Source organism: Seriola dumerili, unplaced genomic scaffold (assembly GCF_002260705.1).
Source record: "Seriola dumerili isolate Sdu_G_001 unplaced genomic scaffold, Sdu_1.0 BDQW01000091.1, whole genome shotgun sequence".
NCBI classification, from domain to species: Eukaryota; Metazoa; Chordata; class Actinopteri; order Carangiformes; family Carangidae; genus Seriola; species Seriola dumerili.
In genome coordinates, this window is record NW_019174346.1 from 5,819,228 (window position 1) to 5,838,461 (window position 19,234).

Consider the following 19,234-nt stretch of genomic DNA (forward strand, 5'->3'; position numbering starts at 1 on the left):
ACAATATGTAGTGTCCGTGGGTATTAAATTTAAGCACCTATCTCCAGTGATGCTAATAACGCAGTGCTTAATACTGAATAATTAAAATATTAAGGTGAATATCTAAGTGAAAGGTTCATTAGGGGAAATATAACATTTTATTCAGCCCAGCACTTCTCAATACAAACCTTAATACTGAAAAGTGACGCAGCACAGGTCTGAATACATGTAATTACAACATTACCAACCAGTGTGTGGATGTGGCCTCTGTCTGATCCTCTGATCCAGGCCAAGATCTCATGTTATTTGATATGTGGAAACTATAACTGATAAATGAATAATCCCTGTTAAAGTATTATTCACAGTATTTATACTAAGACAGTTGTCACTGAAATCTTGATAGTGGCTCATAACGCTTTTTACAGACAACCATGTCCTCCATGTCTGCTATCCTTTATTCTTTATAATGATAATCTTCTATACTCTAGGTATCAAAATACAACATCTTCAGTACAAGCCAATAGAACAGAGATTTCAGTGTGACTCTTTGACCCACAAAACTTTTTTTTGTCTTTGTAAGAACTGGCCAAGCAAACCAATATTTTTTCCATGAATAGACCTGATGTCTCTCTGTCAAGAGCGAAGAAATGAAGAGATACAACACACGCCATCTCTGAAGATGTGAACACTGGTTAAATCAGTATTCACATAATAGTTACTGTTCACTTTATTTAAAAATCAAAAAACAGAGGCCCATGTTTAAATGTTATTTCAGGGTAGTGGGGAATTATTCAAATCTAATGTTGTGAACATACAAAATAAACAATTGATTGAACACAGTAGAAGTAAATTAAATCATACAAAACCATAGTTTAAGTAACATGTTCTCACGCACATCAATCCTAGTTTTTGTCAATACTGATTGAATTTTTAATGGGATAAGACAAAAGAACTGCGGTATACTATGCAAAGACACATAACATTACAAATAACTTGACGGGAAAATATTTAGTTGGCATGGTGTGTGGTTGAGAAACACAGCTTCAGTGTGTAAGGGTAAGGCCCACCTGTAAAAAAAAAAAAAACATTTTAAAAGATAAAAGGTAAGACATTATGAAGGCTGTAAAATGTAAAATATATAGTAAAAACTGTGGTAGCCAGCCTTTAAAGACCATGTTGAGTACTTACTAGGGTTTTTCATCTGGTAATGGTTCATCATAGCTAGAGCCTCCATGGCATCATTGATCGATTCCCACTCCAGAAGTCCAGATGAACTTCGCTCACCTTTTGTGCAACGCAAGACCACTGATTAGATTAACATAATAAATAATACTCAATACTACTGTTAATGCATTGAACTAAACAGAGATCTCTATGAGTGGTCTACCGATATGGGTTTTTCAATGGCCTATGCTGATATTTAGAGAGCAGGGTGGCCATATGTTGTTATTTTAATGTATACCATATAAACATAACACAATAAATATTTAACAGTAGATTAACACTGTCATTTATGATTTGGAGAAATGTGTTCCACAGCAGCCACTTTTTGTTAATCGGCCTCATCGTGAGCACAGGCGTTGAAAGATGCCAATCATCTCAAAATGCCAAAAATCAGCCTGATTAAATTGGTCGACCTTCAATCCAAACAGGTTTTAACATCACTCACTAATATATCTGAGAAAGCCACCTAAACCTGCAGCATAACCAAAATAACATTCAATGTACAACACATAATCTAAAACCAGAGGGGATATATGTAATGCAGTTTTAACTCAAAATCAAGTAAACTGAGAAACAACCTTTTTTCTAACATTGAATTGGCATTCATCTGGTAAAACAGTGAAGAACATTTATTCTGCTAAAACCCCAGTTTTATACACGAGACATTAATTAACGGTATCCCATTTTTAAATGATCTAATTAGTAGTTAACACCTTGCATTTGGACAAGGGCTCAGGTTTGCTTTGGTTATTTGTCATTATGGCTGTGCAATTAATCAAATTTTATTTTCCATCACGATTTTTGCCTCCAACAATTATGAAAACAAGATAATAGAGGGAAAACGATTATTGTGCGGCGTTCTGTTTCACAACAAAATTCAGTCTCCCTAGAAAAACCATCCAACGATATCAGTATCATGCTCAGATTTCTTTAACTTATATCGTGTATAACGGGAACAACTACACAGACACAGCGCCTTTTTGTTTTGATATCATTTTTTTCTGTTTTTTTTCCCAAAGTCAATGAGAAATCGAGCTGAATAATCGTGATCTCAATATTGATCAAAATAGTCATGATTATGATTTTTGCCATAATCGAACAGCCCTACTTGTCATGCTGATCAGTACGAAGACAAATGCAATGCTTTGTTGGCAACTGGCATCATGCTGCATATAAAGCAGGAACTATAAAGGTGTACAAACAGACGCATACAGACTTGTATATATACCCCCCACCCATCCCTCTAGAAATGTTTTGGTTGGGCATTTTGTATTCTTATATCATTTGTCTTCCCACTCATTACTTCACTCTGAACTCCAGAGGACAGAATCTGTAACTCATTACTCACTCTTTCCAGTGAAAAGCTTCACACTCGTGGGGCTCTTAATTCCCAGTTCATCACAGACCTGGAGGGAGAGAACAGTTTCAGTGAAACTTTGAGAGGGTGGTTTGAGGAAAATCTACCTTTCACAGATAGGCCCCTGGCAGCTTTCTTTACCTGGTTGAAGATCTCTGCAGAAATGTCGGGCTGAGCGTTAAAGAAGTGCAGGACGTTGCTGGGGTGCTGGATTCGGTTTTTAGCCGCCTGCTCTGGGGAGGTGAAGCGGTTGTTGCGGGATCCATGGAAATCTTTGAAGCTGCTGGTGTTGTCCTCTAACTGGTAACACTGTCCTGGCACAATAGCCTGCTGCTTGGACACACTGCCAATGAAAGACAGCCAGAGGTTATACTTCTGTCTACGCACTCAGCATAATCTTTGTTGTTGAGGATTTTTTTAAATTTTTTAATAACCTGTGCAAATATTTTGTAATAGTTTAGACAGCTCTTCTTACCAAACGTTGAGTTTCTGTCCGAAAAGGAAGTTGTTGTTAAGGTGAGTGATGGCCCTGTCCACAGAGTAGCAATCTCCCATCTCCACCATTGCTGCCCCGGGCTTACTCTTCATGAACTTAACCTGAAAAAGAAAAGCATCCAGCTGACTACACACAAACAAAATCATGTCAAATTGTTGATGCTTATACTAACTTCACTCATCACTTCAATGAGCACTCCAACTTCAGTAATCAGTTAAATAAATTAGTTAAATTTTATTTCTTTGAAAGTAAAGGAGGATACGACCATCAATAAGTAATAAGTAATGCTTTGAAGAATGTTTGGTTAGCTTCATTTTACTCACCCTCTCTACATTGCCATATAGGCAGAAGATGTTGAAGACCTTGTCAGCATTGATCTTGGAGGGCTCCAGGCCATATACCATAAGAACTGGGGAGTCAGCATGAGGACCGTACTCAGGGGGTGGTGGTCCATATCCAGGGCCATAGCGCTGGCTCCCCCGACCACGCCCACCCATGCTTGGCCCCATGCGGTGCGGTGGAGGGGGGCCGTAGCTGTCGTCATTGTAACCATGATAACCTCCTTGAGGGCCACCTTAATTAGAGAGAGAAAAGTCATACCAGATGCAGATACAGTATGGAAATTGATCTATTAATCTAAAAGTAAGACCACTTTCTTTGTTGAATATTTACCATAATCAGGTGGGTGATCTCCCAGAAGGGCAGGCTGCCTTTGGCGTTTGTTGGGATTTCCATTGGGATCTAAAATGGTAAAATAAAAGTTGCCTATCAAACAGTTAAATTACACAAGCTACTATGTGCTAGGGGACAAGGCTGTGATTGACATGCAACAGAGGGTACTGACATCCAAAGTGTTAAAAGAAAAAGTCTGCAGGCTCTATTTTTCTAATCTATTAAGTGACATAATGGAGATTTTCAACAGTGATTTTGAAAGATAGCTTTCAAGCATTTCTAAAGACCTCCTATATCTGACATCCTAGTACAAATACACACACACGCACACATACCCACACACACACGCACACACACCTTGTGAATTGTTCCAATTGCCTTCACCATCAGCATCTGTGCAGGTACACATATACACACGTCAAATCCAAATTAACATGAAAAAAGTATAAATTTGGCAACGATGTATTAAGACATTTCTTTAAATCCTAGAACATGATATGAAACAGAAACATTCAAATAGAGGATCGGAGATTAAAAGATGCATCAGTGCTACGAGCAACACCTGCAGTCTAAACATATTTTATTGGAAACTATGAGAACTTAACAGTTTATACAAACCAGGATTAGACACAGGTATAACATCAGAAGTAAAAGGACATCAAGCATTTGGACTAGATTACATCGTAAAAAGGAAAAAATTAAAACATAATTGTAGACTGGCTTAAATTAATCAAGAAAAAAGTAAGTACTGACATTATCCATAAGCTATCCCACAAACCCCAGGGTGATTTCTCTGCCCCAGCATCCACCTGTTTTTGTAGATTGTTGATGTGAGGTTTAGCAGATCAACAATCTACTTTTAGCAATTGTGAACCCAGCATTAATTATTGTCATTTAAAATTGGGCTATTTTTTCGTTGAATATTTAGTTCTGGTTAAGAATACTGTGTACATACTTTATTGCTGACTATAATCAGCAGTGAAATTTAAAATAAGGCTATATAATCCAGTCTAACCTGTAGGTAGTGAGGCTGTCTGTGAGTATAAGACCATTAAAAATAATCAAATTAATCAAAGGTTTTTATGATGCAACATCTCAGCTTGAACGTCCTTTAGAAGATGTTGCCCTGCCACAATCAAGGTAACTACATTATTGATTAATGCAGTGTCACAGATGTGCACCACTATAATATTACACTCCATCAGGTTAAGTATCGTCCAGAAATAGGGACCTGTCAGCAAACACATTTTCTTAGTAACACCCAAATTTACTTCACATCTGTTTGGTGAAACAGTATTATTCTGTTACATGAAATAGTTTCACTATCCTAAATCCTACCTTAACTTTAACCAAAATATTTATCTGCAGAATATTTATGATGTGCATAGACACTGAATGTACACGTTGTGCTATGACCACTGAGAGACTGTCTTAACTGTCATGAACAGTGCAATGTATCACACTAAAACAAGTGTAAAGTTAATCATACTAAATCAGGGGCTGCTTATAATTTGCCTTGAATCTCACATTGCTAATTGTGTCACTAAAGACACAAACCAATAGGCCATACAAGTATAGAAGACTAATGGGACTAGTCACCATATGGGGACTTTAATTCCAAGCAATGCTTCCGCATATGATTTTGTAGTAAACAGAGAATGTGATATAACAAATTCTAAAATATTTTTTCAACATAAAGTTAACAGAAATAAAACCCTTAATTTATCTTAGTTCCATTAGATCCTGACTTGAGTAAACAAAACCTCCTGAGGTTAGAGTTCATCACTATAATGTGTCACTACCAGGTATGACAGCAACATAAGAACAATACTAAAAATCAAATAAAAACAAACAGCACCAAAACCAAACTCCACATCTGTAAAACAAAAGTCTACATTTAACCATATTAACTGCTACTGCTACAGCTGCCACTGCTCCAACACAGTAAAATCCATGTACAGCAAACACTTTCCCTTAACAGAACTAAATCAAAGTTAAGTTAGAAATCAACGTTAAGAATTTTCTGCCACTCATTCCCCTCAAAACTAAGGTGTTTGGTAACCTAACAAAAGGTTGTATAATCAGACAAACTCTTAGAATATTTTAACAATAATTTTGAATAGAAGGTTGCCAAGAAACTTCAGCTTGTCAATTACATTTCTAAAGTTTCTTGTTTACTGGTGTTACTATGGGCCTGCTACAACGAAATTGTGGTGTTGACATGATGGCTCAAAAATTTAACTACAAGTTGGTATAGTTTCACAATAACATTTTTAACTTTTAACCATAAAGTCAGATTATTCATTCATTTCTTTCAAGTACTTACAGCACCACACATGGAGCATGGGACACAGTGGGCAGGTAGGGGGCAGTCTTCAGCAAGGATGCTACCCGCCAACCTCTGACTCCAGCCTCAACTCATTCTCCCTCTTCAGTCTTTCTTCTTTCCTTCCTTGCATCCCCACCACCAGAGAGAAAAGTACATCCACAGGTCCATGCTTGGTTTTGACTTGCTGCGAGTTTGTTTTGAAAGTTGCTATTAGAGGCTCATTTCCGGCTTACCGTGCTCTGACCACAAAGCAGGACATTTGCACCATTTGAGAGTGGGCTGTCAGTCCACAGACACACTGAGCCAAACCTGCATCACACGGGAGGCGTTAAAGGCATCACTATGGGCCAGTGCAAAAAAAAAAAAAAAGGGTAAATGAAATAACGCAGAAACAACACAAGAACAGCACAGAGAGAAGGAGGGAAATGGGAAGGAAGGCACAGGGAAAAAAACAGAACACCAGAGTCCATAAATGTAGAAAGCTTTGGGAAAGGATTTTAATCTGTTTGCCTCTGTGCTTATATGCTTGATAGGTGTTTGATGCTTGTGTCTTCATAGGCCCCCCCGTGGATATTTCTTCTCATGTAAAAAAAATGGCCGTTCACATGATGCTCGCTTATTTGGTTTAATAGCTGTCAGCCACTTGCAAAGTGAAAAGGCATCTAGTGCTTGACAATAAGTCATCTGGAATATCTGCGTGACGATGTGCTGTCATGGCGGTACAGTTCTGTGTGTTGCCGTGGATATTCAGCTCGATGTGTTGTCATGTTGTGTTCGGCACAAGACGGTAGAGACGAGCGGTATTAGCATCTGAGAAAGAGAATGGCCTCTTTTTTTTGTTTACTGCCCCAGTATGTGGTGTCATCTGTTCCCTGGTTGGGCTGAGTGTGTCTGAAAACTCCTCTGTTGCTCCCTGTGGTTGTGTTATGGCAGGCACATCCCAAGGGCTAGGAGACGTGGCCACAACGACCACACACCTGACTCCCGCCCTCATCATCAATGTGTTGTGTCAAAAGTGGTGACTCCTCAGGGCTCTGCAGATGTGCTGTACTGGTAAAGAGGTAGTAGTAGATGCTTATCAATCTATCATCAGTCTGTGGTGGATATGCAAGGTGTCTGTTTGCATGGCCTTGGAGTATTTCTGTCCCTCAAACTGAAATGGTGGCTACTGTCCACCACCAAAAATAAAATGGATTCCCATGTCAGGTGGTGGAGATAGGGGTGATGATGGACTTGGAATAAGGAAGTACTGAGTTGAGGTTGTGTTCCGGTGTTTGTTGCCCCACTGTGTCCGATGTATGCCACAGCTGATTTACACTAGTTGTGGCTGTGGGTGCTGTAGCTGTAGAAGCCACTGCATCTTTGCAGCATGTGTCTGCTTAGAGGTTGACATAAATCTGTATGAGTTTGCACAGTGAGGACACAAGGAGTACCTCTGGTTTGTAAGGCAGCACAAACTACAATATCAAAAAATGTCTTGAGCGGACAAGATGTTCACTGCACCTGCATGAAACTTGGAATGTACATGTTTTCGCACTGGTTGTGTACAAGAGAATTAATTAAAGCTTTTACAGTGTCTGGCAAAAAAAGAAAACAACAAAGTTCCTCCACACAGCTACGCTAATGTAAAGTATTTGTCTGTAGTGAGGTTTAAAACACCAGCAAAATTCTATTGCTGACCACACAGAATCAAAAGCAAATGTGTAATATTATGAACTGCGGTATCATCTTCTCTATCAGGTTCCTAGCACATGATATTTTGCTTCATATTTTTCCCAGCTACCCTGAAATCTGATTACCTAACAGTTGGCCTCTCTGTCACTACAATGTGCCAAGTGGCTGATGAAGTTCCTTTCCTGGAGTTTTCAGGAACGTAGTGACATTGATTTTTAAACACATTATATCAAGAAAACACATTCAATAATTCAAACCTCTACAAAGAACTTTATCTGGTCTCCTACAAAGTCCATGAGTGAGTCTCAAAACAACTGATTTGAAAGCTACAATGAAGGTGTGTTTGTATTATAAATCTCACATTAAAGGTCCCACGAAATCTGCCCCATATCTTTCGTTCCATCATCAACACAGAATATACCAAACTACATTTAACCCATTTTATACCAAAACCACACCCTCTTCCTTTCTGTCATTTCTTAAATAGCTCATCGTATACAGAATCATCCATCTAATAACATTGTGATCACAGACTGAGATGCCATCCAACATCAGCAGTAATGTTAACACCAAACACCACAGTTGTGTGTTGAATCCTTGACAACACAGTGAACTACTGATAGTGTTCATTCTGCTGTTTATGCTCCAACTAACCTAAAAACCCAGGCCCTGCCATCCTTAAGTTAAACCTTCAACCAGAAATACGTTTACAACACATTTCAGATCTCATTTCATGGGACCTTTAATCAGAGGTGTGTCTAGCGGTCTCTTGACTCAACCCAGCTGTCTAGTGCAATGTCTAATTTAAACTGTGATAAAAATCTCCACTATGTTTGAAAGAATGCTAACAGGTGTGATAGTCTCTAGTGTTTACTGGATTGGAGTGAGCAGGGACGTGAGGTTGTGCAGCTGTGGCATGCTCTACAGGGAATGTGAATCTATGTGAGGAATGGTGCGCCTGCATATGCTACTGTGCCGGGTGCGTCGGGCTTTTCACATGCATGAGCCTGTTATTGAGGTCGGCTGCCCTTGAGGTTGCTCCTCATGCCCTTACTTTGTGCCTGCTGTGTGGCGAGAAAATGCATGAAGACTGTGAAGGCATCACAGGAATACTGCCTATGAACACTGAGTTGAGCAGCATGGTGAAGAAACCACTCATCTGTGATCAAAGGCAATACGCCCGGAGGCAGAGAACCCTAACCATCCCATACAGTGGCATGAGAGGAGAAGAGGAAGAAAATGGGGAAAGGAAGGGTTGGGGACTTCATTTTACCTTGGCCACTCAGGTTGGGGTTTGTGTAGTCCCATGTGTCTTGGTCGTTCTTGAAGACATTAAGGCGTGCTGGCTGTGGATAGGATTGCATTGCAAAAAAATAAAATCAAAACTACTTTCCTGTCACTAACATCTGATGTTAATTTTCCATGTACAAAGCTTGATTAGATGTTGCCATACACTCACCTTGGCATATTCGATCTTTAGAGTACAACAGCCAGAATAGATGTCTGCCCCATTCAGAGAGGCTTTAGCCCTCTGGGCACTTTGGACCGAATCAAATGTGGAAGCAATGAGTTAAGGAGAGGTCTGATTATAAGAAGATTTCTGAGGGCCCAAGTATGATTAACCATAAGCTTGTTATACAATCATAGTGTTTACAAATGTAGAGGAACATGGACAATTAAAACAAGGTACTTTTTAAAAAAAGGATATTCAACCATGGCCTGGACACCATTCTTTCTGAAGATGACAATCCTCTGTACAGGACCACAGTTGTTACAAATGGTGTAGAGCACATCCTATGGAAGCACACAGATATATTTATATAGTAGTATTGATGTAGTCAGCACATTTATACAACAACACACATATCATGTTTAAATGCTTTGATGACTGTTATCCAAATGGCCAGATTTTTGCAATTTCTATAAAGAATTGAGTAAGATCAAGGTGGAAAGGAAATTCACTGTAGTTGTGAGAAGAATATTTTATGCCTTTTTCTGTTAGTCAGACAGTGATCCTCATCAAGGCAAGTTAATTTAACTGTCAGTTATGGTTCATTTGCAGCTCACAGGGCAAAGGAGAAGAGTCAATGGTTCAGCATACAGTGCACTGGTTTAAGAGCCAGAATATAGTTATCCCCTTTCTTTTTATAGAGTCAAGAATCATTTTGAATCAAGAATCGATTCTGAATCAAACTGTGGCACCAAGAATCGAAATCAAACTGTGAGTTTGCCAAAGATTCCCACCTTTACTCTGTATGCTACAATATTTTTATCACTGGTCCTCACAATGAAATGCAGTTGGGGAAGAATCGACACTGATTGGCAGTAATACCTGTAGCCAAACAGCAGCAAAATAAAATAATCAAATGCTTTTATTTTCTTAAAGCCAGTTTCAATCATGGTTCATATCGAACAATCAAAGACAACACTTAACATAGTGACCCAATGAATGACTCTGATGTGACACTCTGAATGGCTGTGATATGCACACGTCTTGCTTTTATATTTACGTTACCGTGGTGATAGGATAGATGGGATTTATGATTGTGAGCAGCAGCACATTGTTGACGCTGCGGGTGTCATCTGAGTCTCCTGGCCGAGAGATCTTCTGGCTAGTGGAGTAATTGATGAAGGCAGGATGGCCTGCGATGTAAACTTGGTTCTCTGCGGCATATGTAACAGCATTGCAGGAGCCATTCATGTCCTCATACTCCACCAGGGCCTGGCGCTTCTTGGGCATCATAACTACATAACTGTGAATAGATCATCGAAGAAGAAAATTACAGGACCTTTAGGCTGGATGACTGAACTATGCTTCATTAATAAAAGCATGGATTACAAATGTTTAATATTTTTGGCAACTTGGCTGAACTTGCAATTACACTGATGTTGCCAATAACTACCTACATTTACACCAGTATTATGTGATAATTTTCATATTAATACTGTAACAAGGAATACCCAATAATATTAAGGAGTTAATAAGAATTCACATTCAAATTTCCAGCTCTTACACCTTTTTTAGCTCAGTGTTTTGGCTTTGAGTTTCACTGCGATCACCAAAGTCCTCATATAAGTCAAAAGGCAGCTGTTTTCAACAGACAAGCTCAGATAAGTCTTGTGTAATGTTATGTGCCCAGCATGTAACAGCACAGATAAGTCGAATAGTGGCTGGTGAAAATAATCAAACATCTAACAGATACTTTACAAAGAAACTGAAGAACAAACCAAGAACTGACAAGCAAGTGAATAATGGATTCCAGCAGTCCTCTTTCATTTCTGACTGTCTTAACCACAGTAATAGCAGATTGATAAGGTGACAGTGGGTCGGGACGGTGCTGCCTGTGAGTTCCTTCATGACGTTATTATGAATGTTCACAGGCGACATGAGATTGGCAGCATGAGAATGACGGCACAGAAGAATACAGTGAGTACTGCGCGCACGTTAGACATACGGGGTCTTAGGTGCTCTGATATTACCTGATGGCCCCGAACTCCTGCAGGGCCTCCACCAGGTCAGCCTCCATTATACCGTCAACCAACCCCCTGATGTGCACCACCGGGGAGGGCAGCGGTTTATGAGGGTCATCGTAGCTCTCCTGAAAATGAAACGCACAAGATGATGCTTGTGGGGTAATATAATACTTCCACCGCTGGTGATAAGGTGATTGAGTAGGAAAGTAAAGTAGCCCCTGTCAGTGGGTCACAAAATATACTGCGCTGAAGATTAGCGTTAGTAGCTAACGTCATGAACGTTAACGTTAAACGCTAACATGAAGAAACGACACATTTTTGTGGTCGTTTGCACATCTTATGATGAACAACAACACGTTTTCTATCCGTACACATACAGGTTGTTACGTACTGATGAGTAGCTATTTATTTAGATATTTATGTATACTCGGTGACCACTTTAACGTTTTTCTGTCTAAACCTGACCACACTAGCGTTAACGATAACTGATCTGCTTCGGTTAACTAAACTAGCTAGTTAGCTTTTTCATTTAAACTAGCGGCAAGATAAGCACTACTTTGTCAAGCTAACATCGCCTCTTAGAAAAGTTAAACATAGGACATTTTGACATAATAAAGTTCAGACTGTCAAGGTGCGAAAGAAGCTCTCACCGTTGTCATTCCTCCGTCCTCAGTTTTCTGTCTTTTCGTCGCTCTGCCACCTTCTCCGTAGTATCGGCCCGCAGCAGCAGCCATGTTGTCCTGTCTACCGGACTACTGCTGCATTCACAATGTGTGGGATAAACGAGACACTATTTGACAGCTGAAAGAAAATAAAACGGGTTTTCTCTTTTTTATCCATAGTAAGGTGTTTGAAGCTGTAAAGACGTCACGATTGAACTTTTCTGGAGTCTCCAGTTGTTCCTGAGATCACATTTTACAATGCAGATGGGATGAAGATTCAAATAATTTTCTTATATCATACTGTACTACATTATATTTGTTATACGTGAATGCGTCTCATCCAGTGGTAATCAAACTTTGTGGTCACAGCATGACTTTTTAATGAGCAACAGTTTACTTTGATTATTCTACAAATTTTGAACAACGACTTACTTAGACAAGAGTTGTCAATTGTTTTATTTTCAACGGTGGGCCCTGAATGCAGTAGCAGTTCGTCACACGCCACACACGTTATTATTGGCCACTTTACCCTGTCAATTATTAATATTATCGTGTCCTCCAGTGTTATTTTTTCCCCACCCCAGGTGGGAAAACACCCGCCCCTACCATGACTCTAATTGGCTAATCCTTTCCAGGCACTGCTAACAGCTAACGTTAGTCTGACTAACCGGTGCTACGATTGACAGGACCGGGGGATAACAGCCTAGCTCCTGCTGCTGATATTGTTGTTGCCGCTTGTGGTAGCTTTTGGATGTAAGTTAATGTGAAACGCAGAAGCAAAACTCGACCCCAAAACTCAACCAGTTATCTGTTGTTGAGATTACACCACCAACATTTAGTAACATTTTAATCATCTGTGATTGTAAACTGTGTTTGCACTGCGCAGCGCCAAATGGGTTAGCAGGGCAAGATAACTTCAACATGGATGCTATTTGTGCAGCGCCGACTATGGGGAAGGAGAGGTAATTGCTAAATGTTTCGGCCAGCCTAATGCCAAATGCTATATGTAGAGCTGAATACAAATGTCCTAGCTAACGTTAACCTTATGTCAAACAGGTCAGGAAATCTGAAAAGACCTCTCAGCACTGCTGAGCGGTTTCCCTGCACCGCCCCATCCATAAATATGGACCAACACAGTGAATTAATGGTAAGTGCCAAGGGTTTTCCAGTGATAAAGCCCACTCATCAATGTCTTGCTTTAAAATTCTTCAAAGTTTCAAAGCTTTATTCTAGCTTTAAGCTGAGGCTCATCTGACAATAAAGCATTGTTCCATTATCCATAGTAGTTACTGTGACATGCCTGAACAAACACTTCAATGCTAGTATTCAACAGAGAAGACAGCATACTTTTAAAATATCTTGTTGCCTTTGTGTTGAAGGACTTCTTACCAAAGGATTATCAGTACCACATATGTAGGTACAAAGCTGTGAGCCAGTCCAGCAGTCACCATATCGGTTTTGATGCCACAGTACGGATGCCCCTTAAATCCAAGGAGGAGATTCTGGTGTGGCTGAAGTCCATGGCAGTTGCATGGAGAGTGGCACACACCAGGCCCACAAAAGGCCACAGGATCATCTTCAAAGTGGGTTGTTTTTTTCCAAAAGAGTTGGTATTGGGAAATCATTCCTGGGTAGTGATTTAATTTCCAGCCACTTTGAATATGTTCAGTTGAAAGGTGACTCCTTGTGTAGTGTGTCTTCAGGTCCTTAAAAAGTGTTAAATTCATGTTTTATAAATATTAAGCCTTAAATTTGAATTTTTTGAAGTCTTAATTGCCACAAACATTTGCTCTAATTTCATTTAACCATCTTTTAATTTACATTTATAAAAATTAGTCAAGTACTTCATCAATGTTTGCATTTCTCATGTTACAAATCTTTAAACCTACCACTGAACGTAATCCTGCCTTTATACTTTTAACTTGCACTTGCATGTTGGCAAAATGTAGTTAAACCTAACTCACTCCATACTCATTGTCACACATTACGTTTACATGCACATAAGAAACCAGATTATTCACTTGAGCATCTGTAGGGAGAAAATCCAAGAAAAATCATGAACTTCCCTGTCCCAAATTAATCTTTAGAGAGCGCTTTTTAGATGTATCACAGCAGCTTGCTATCTAATCGAAAGGATTCAGTATCATTTAGTCAATGGCGCACCTCTGCTCGTGTCCACATATATTCTGCTTAGTTTATACTTACTGAAAAGCTTAGATAAGAAAAAGATGTTTTGTTCAAAAATCAGTCTCAAATTTTGACAAAATTTATCTTATTACTTATTTTTCCTAATACTATAGGCAGACTACCGGTGCCAGCATAACACCAAGCCCAAGAAAACAATAAAGGCTGGCAGGGTGTCCAAAAATACAGATTGCCCTGCTAAACTTAAAGTTACCCTTGTGCGCACTGAAGTCTCCAATGGGCAGCGGAGCAGGTCTAACACACAAACTCCACTTAAATTCCAAAACAATTCTTGTTTGAATGTATGTCTGTGTTTCTGTGTTTTTGTATCTGTTTAACAGGATGCTTTTTCCCTATTCACTCCAGAAACACTGATCCGCACATACCCGACTATCCAACACTTGTGGATATCTGTAATATTCACAATCACAACATACACGTGGCTGATGCTACTGTGTGTCGCCAGGATGTGCGCAGTGAGGCTCAGGGGAAACTCACAGAGATGTTTGAGGCTGGGCACTCGCTGTCCACAGCACTTGATGTGCTGAAGTATGATTTGCAGGTTCAGTGTGAGGATGACTACATCCACACCTCAGCTATTTTAGACAGCAAGCAGTGGCACTCTATGATCAAAGAGTTTTCAGCCATGGCACAGAGCAATGAAGAGTTTCAGCGAGCAGCATCAGCCATGATGAAGGCCTTTCACAGGCTAAAGGGAAACCCCTCCAGGCTGCTGTCAGCGATGCACATGTTTGGTCACAATGTTGCCAACAGCCCAGCATTACAGCAAGCACAAAGCCGCCGGCGGGCCGCTAATTGTGCTGGGCCAAATATAACTGCACATCCCACCTCTGTTGCCGGCGGAAAGGTCAAGTTTGGGGGTAGAAGCCGACTCACTGCTGGGAGGCCGAAGAAAATAGTTGCAACCATGGACCATCGCTACAGCTCCCCAAAAGGAGTGAAATCTGGCACTCACATCTTGCAGTAGAGGTGTGTTGCAGTAATCCAAATCCCTTTTTTATAGTTGTTTGTATATAGTTCCTTTTACAAAACCTATACACATTGACAATGTTGCAGCCCATGATAGTTCATACAAATCTGTTGTTAATGTCTACAGCTCCACTTACACCTACACAAAGGGAGTGCCATTGTAGTGTTAATCTCAACTGATGGCAGGTTTTTAATCACTTGCTTTTTCAAATATTATAATATTATTAATATGTATTTGATTTATTGTATTTTTGTTGTTGTTTATGACTGCCATTATTACCATTACTACACTATTATAAACACATTTAGCATCAGAGTGGCATCTTTTAAAAACTTGTCATTCATCATTACTAATGTACCGAGAAGGTTAAGTAAACTCATAGGAAGCAGATATTATAAATACACATTTATTGAAATATGCAACAGTAATTGGTCCTCGCTGGAGTGGGACCAGCCCTCCATCTGCATGTCTGGGTCAGGACGGGGAACATGATCACTGTGATGATCTGTTGCAGTGAATGAAGAAGACACCCAGCGCTGTTCTTCCTCACAGGGAGTGAGAAGAAGGGGAGAAGACCTTAAAGCCAACAGAAGCAGTCCAGCATACCAAAGCAGGTCCTCAATGTCTACCGCTCTGAGGGCACACCTGGGCTATGGGAGGGAGAGAAATTACAAGTTATATGACATGGACATTGGAAAATTAACAATGAAGTGTGGGCCATTGTTTTATGTTTACAATATTCTCATGTTGCGGATACGATCAAACAAGGTAGTAAGAGGGGGTCAACTCTTTAGGTGCAAGGCAAAAAATCTAATGAACATTCATGACATTGATAAAACTTAATTTAAAAAAAACAAACGACTGATTAACTGAGCTTAAGGAGTTTTGCCTCTGCGTTTCACATTAACTCACCTCCAGTAGCTGCAACAAGCAGGAAAAACAACATGAGCTGCTGCTGCTGAGTCGCTCTCCTCCAGGCTCTGCCAAGTTTGGAGCACCGGTTAGCATCATAGCTAGGCTAATGTTAGTGGTTAGCAGACACCCGGAACGGATTAGCCAATCAGGCGGTCTGGTTTAACCTAAACATTTTGAACAGTGCAAGTGGAGCCACTGATACTCCTTATGAAAGCATTAACCTCAACATCCCTGCTCTCAGACTCACTGCTTCTCCATGAAAGGATTTACATAACTTGAAATGAAGTTTACCAGCATGGTGAAATGTCCTTTCCCTACTGCATTACTCTGTAATTCAGAAATTTCCAGATTAGAAACTCAATCAGGTGCATGTAAAAAGATTAAGTTTGTCTGTATTTGCAGCATAAGTGCTTATTCACTCTTTTCATTGTGTTTTTCATATTTTCAACTGACCAATTCAGCACAACGTGAATTATGAGAGACCAAGTCAAGATGCATTTTCCCTCAAATTTTCATTCGTGATTAGACATGTTTTTTTTTAACTTCACATGTGTTTTTCATAAAGTTTTTGATATGTCCACTCTCAATGTTAAGTGATACGTAATAACAGTGTAATTAGAATGATGTATTTTATTAAAACTGTTGAGATGAAATGCAATTTTATTACTGTAAAATAAATATTTTCAACATATTAAAATATACTGCTTGATGCTGTGGAAATTTAGCCCAAACTACAGTGTGTCGAATTGTGAGGATACTCTTTAGTTGTAGGGTTTAGCTCTGATTGTTATTTTGTAACGTTACCAAAACTTATTTACCTTTTTTAAAAATTAAAAAGAAAAAAAAAAAGGAAAAGAAAAGAAAAAATATTGTCTAGAGCTGAAATGATTAATCATTTAGTTAAAAAAAAAATCAGCAACTTTCTGATAATCAATTATTTAAATCAATTTTCAAGCATAAACAACTACATTTTGCAGGTTGCAGCTTCTCATGTGAGGATTTGATACTTTGTATGTGATTGTAAACTGATGTTCTTTGGGTTTCAGAGTACTGATTGAATGAAACAAGGCAATTTGAACACATCACCTTTGGCTGAGGGAAATTAAAATCTGCATTTTTTGCTATTTTCTGATTGGCGATTAACCAATTAATTGATCAGCAGATTAATTGATAATGTAAATAATTAATTGCAGCCCTAATAATGCTCACAAGTCTCCATAAACTCTCCTCAAATAGAAGTTAGATATCTACTTTCTTCTTTAGCGTCCTTGAAATGTAAATCAGCTCCTCAATTCTATCTACTACGAAGATTGGCAATGAGCCCAGGCCGCAAAGTCACATGTTCTTTTTAGATTTGCAGACATAAATATATCTTCTGTTTCTGATCACAGAATAATATTGTATGTGGTTATGTCAGTGTGCCCCAAATGTCATATTCCATCAGAAAAATGTTGTCCTCTGCACTAATGAGGAAGTAACAGTACTTAAACAACCAGCATGGGTGATGGATCCACCGCAGACACTCAGATAAAATTTCAATGTAATTGACAACTTACAATAAATTACAATATATTTGTGTTCATATCAGCTCAAATACATTAAATTATAAAGACATTAAATTACACCATTGATAAATAAACAGAGAAGACTTTAGGGGTGAATGAATCATCACTTTCAAACAGTCACACTAAATGGCAGATACTAGGTACTTTTTTTTATCTTTCCACAGCTTATTAGAAATTCATCGTGTGTGTAATTCTTTGTCAATTATACATTTCAGTATTGGGTCTGTATAGTGCATTTCTGATCATTGCTATAATCCATACTCATGGTGAGATCAGCTTCAGCAGGTGCAGTACATTACACTAAATGTGTCTCATGTCACATATTTATTATATTTCACAACATCTTATCTCCCAGACTGTAGACTGGTGCTCAGTTTTTTATACCATGGCCACAGCAGATATTTGTTTGGGGTTGGCTGTCCGGGTCAAAATCGTACACTAGCACAACTCAAATAATTCCTGTCAACAGTTCATCTCATATTTAAAACTGTGCACAAAAACTGGGTGTAAAAACTGAGTTAAGTTACCAATTAACTGTAACTGCTCAAATAGAATTAATTAGGGGTTAATCATGCTCAGGTCCATGTTTACTGACAACAAACAAACTTTAAAGGTCCCATATTGTATAAAGGTAGATGTCCATGTCTTTTTTGATTATAGAGCAGGTCTAGGTTCTATATTAATACTATGAAAGTATCAAAGCGTTCAGTCAACAGAGAAATGCACACAGCCTGTTTTCAGAAACTGAGCCTTAAAACGAGCCGTCAGGACTTCTGTAACTTTGTGATGTCACAACTATACAGTCACTGCCCACAGCACAGCCCACCTGGACCCACCATCCAGCTTTGCAGGATTTGGGCCCAGTTCCAACTCAGCCCCTACACCATCCCCATACCCACTCTCACTCCGTTTGCGTGTTCGTGTGAAGGGTCCGCCACATTAAGTGTCATTACAAACTAATGACCCTTAAGTGGGAGTGGCCCTCCAACACCGCATCGATGCAGGCTCACAAACCACACTACCAGAAAAGTGCAGCATGACTTTGAGTCCGTGTCGGATGAAATGCCTACAAATACAATACCTAAAAAAAGAAGTAATAAGTTACCTCACCTCAAACAGACATTTGATAGACTATTTTCATGCACACATGACGAAATTAAAAGTTGCATTGTATTTTGGATTGAACATGTTGCTGTGGACCTGAGGAAATGGGACGTGTTTTTTTATTTGACTTGATCATTTCAAGAACTATGGAAAAAACAAGGATCTAATCTGATTAATAGCAACGAAAAAATGTTCAACAAAAAAGAAATGCAGCCAAAAAAATCTCACTATGCCATGAATTTAATTAGTGTTATGTCATTGTCATACACTATATCTTTGTCAGTGCTGTGTATAAGATTATCTTTTAGATAAATATTGATTAATTACAATATCCTTTCAGAAATATTTTTGGTAACAATGAATTTCCTGTTTCCATCGGAGTAAAGTGAGGGCATCCCAAAGCTTGCAGGTGTATTTATATCTTCCCCCTTCATGAAGAGACCCTCCACAAACAGAGTTACACTCTGTCTCTGAGTGGGGGGGGGGTATAGGTGCCGGATTGGATTGGGCCTTGGTATCTTTGAGTGTTTATCTGAAATCTGCTTTATTTTTTATTCAATCACTCAGAAAACAGTCAGCTAATCGGAAGAGAGCCTCAGAGCCTCTCT

General features: G+C 39.2%; 2 protein-coding genes across 4 annotated transcripts; one reads left to right on the forward strand and one right to left on the reverse strand.

Annotated features, from left to right (window-relative positions):
* Nucleotides 1–646: 646 nt before the first annotated feature.
* LOC111222154 (heterogeneous nuclear ribonucleoprotein L-like) lies at nucleotides 647–11,939 on the reverse strand. Of its 2 annotated transcripts, XM_022745737.1 has the most exons (14): nucleotides 11,856–11,939; nucleotides 11,212–11,330; nucleotides 10,247–10,484; nucleotides 9,440–9,525; nucleotides 9,191–9,287; nucleotides 9,005–9,077; nucleotides 4,086–4,121; nucleotides 3,729–3,797; nucleotides 3,380–3,630; nucleotides 3,036–3,157; nucleotides 2,702–2,903; nucleotides 2,552–2,609; nucleotides 1,168–1,263; nucleotides 647–1,046 (listed from the first exon to the last, which is right to left on the reverse strand). In XM_022745737.1, exons 1-14 carry the CDS (start codon nucleotides 11,937–11,939, stop codon nucleotides 988–990), a joined length of 1,590 nt encoding a protein of 529 aa, XP_022601458.1. In that variant the 3' UTR covers nucleotides 647–987. The 2 variants fall into 2 exon arrangements, with proteins under 2 accessions (XP_022601458.1, XP_022601459.1); XM_022745738.1 differs by lacking the exon at nucleotides 4,086–4,121.
* A 591-nt stretch (nucleotides 11,940–12,530) lies between these two features.
* Nucleotides 12,531–16,837, forward strand: LOC111222346. Of its 2 annotated transcripts, XM_022746050.1 has the most exons (7): nucleotides 12,531–12,620; nucleotides 12,754–12,829; nucleotides 12,924–13,014; nucleotides 13,247–13,450; nucleotides 14,168–14,304; nucleotides 14,418–15,041; nucleotides 15,557–16,837. In XM_022746050.1, exons 2-6 carry the CDS (start codon nucleotides 12,789–12,791, stop codon nucleotides 15,037–15,039), a joined length of 1,095 nt encoding a protein of 364 aa, XP_022601771.1. In that variant the 5' UTR covers nucleotides 12,531–12,620; nucleotides 12,754–12,788; the 3' UTR covers nucleotides 15,040–15,041; nucleotides 15,557–16,837. The 2 variants fall into 2 exon arrangements, with proteins under 2 accessions (XP_022601771.1, XP_022601772.1); XM_022746051.1 differs by having other exon boundaries at nucleotides 14,418–16,837.
* The last annotated feature ends 2,397 nt before the right edge of the window (nucleotides 16,838–19,234 follow it).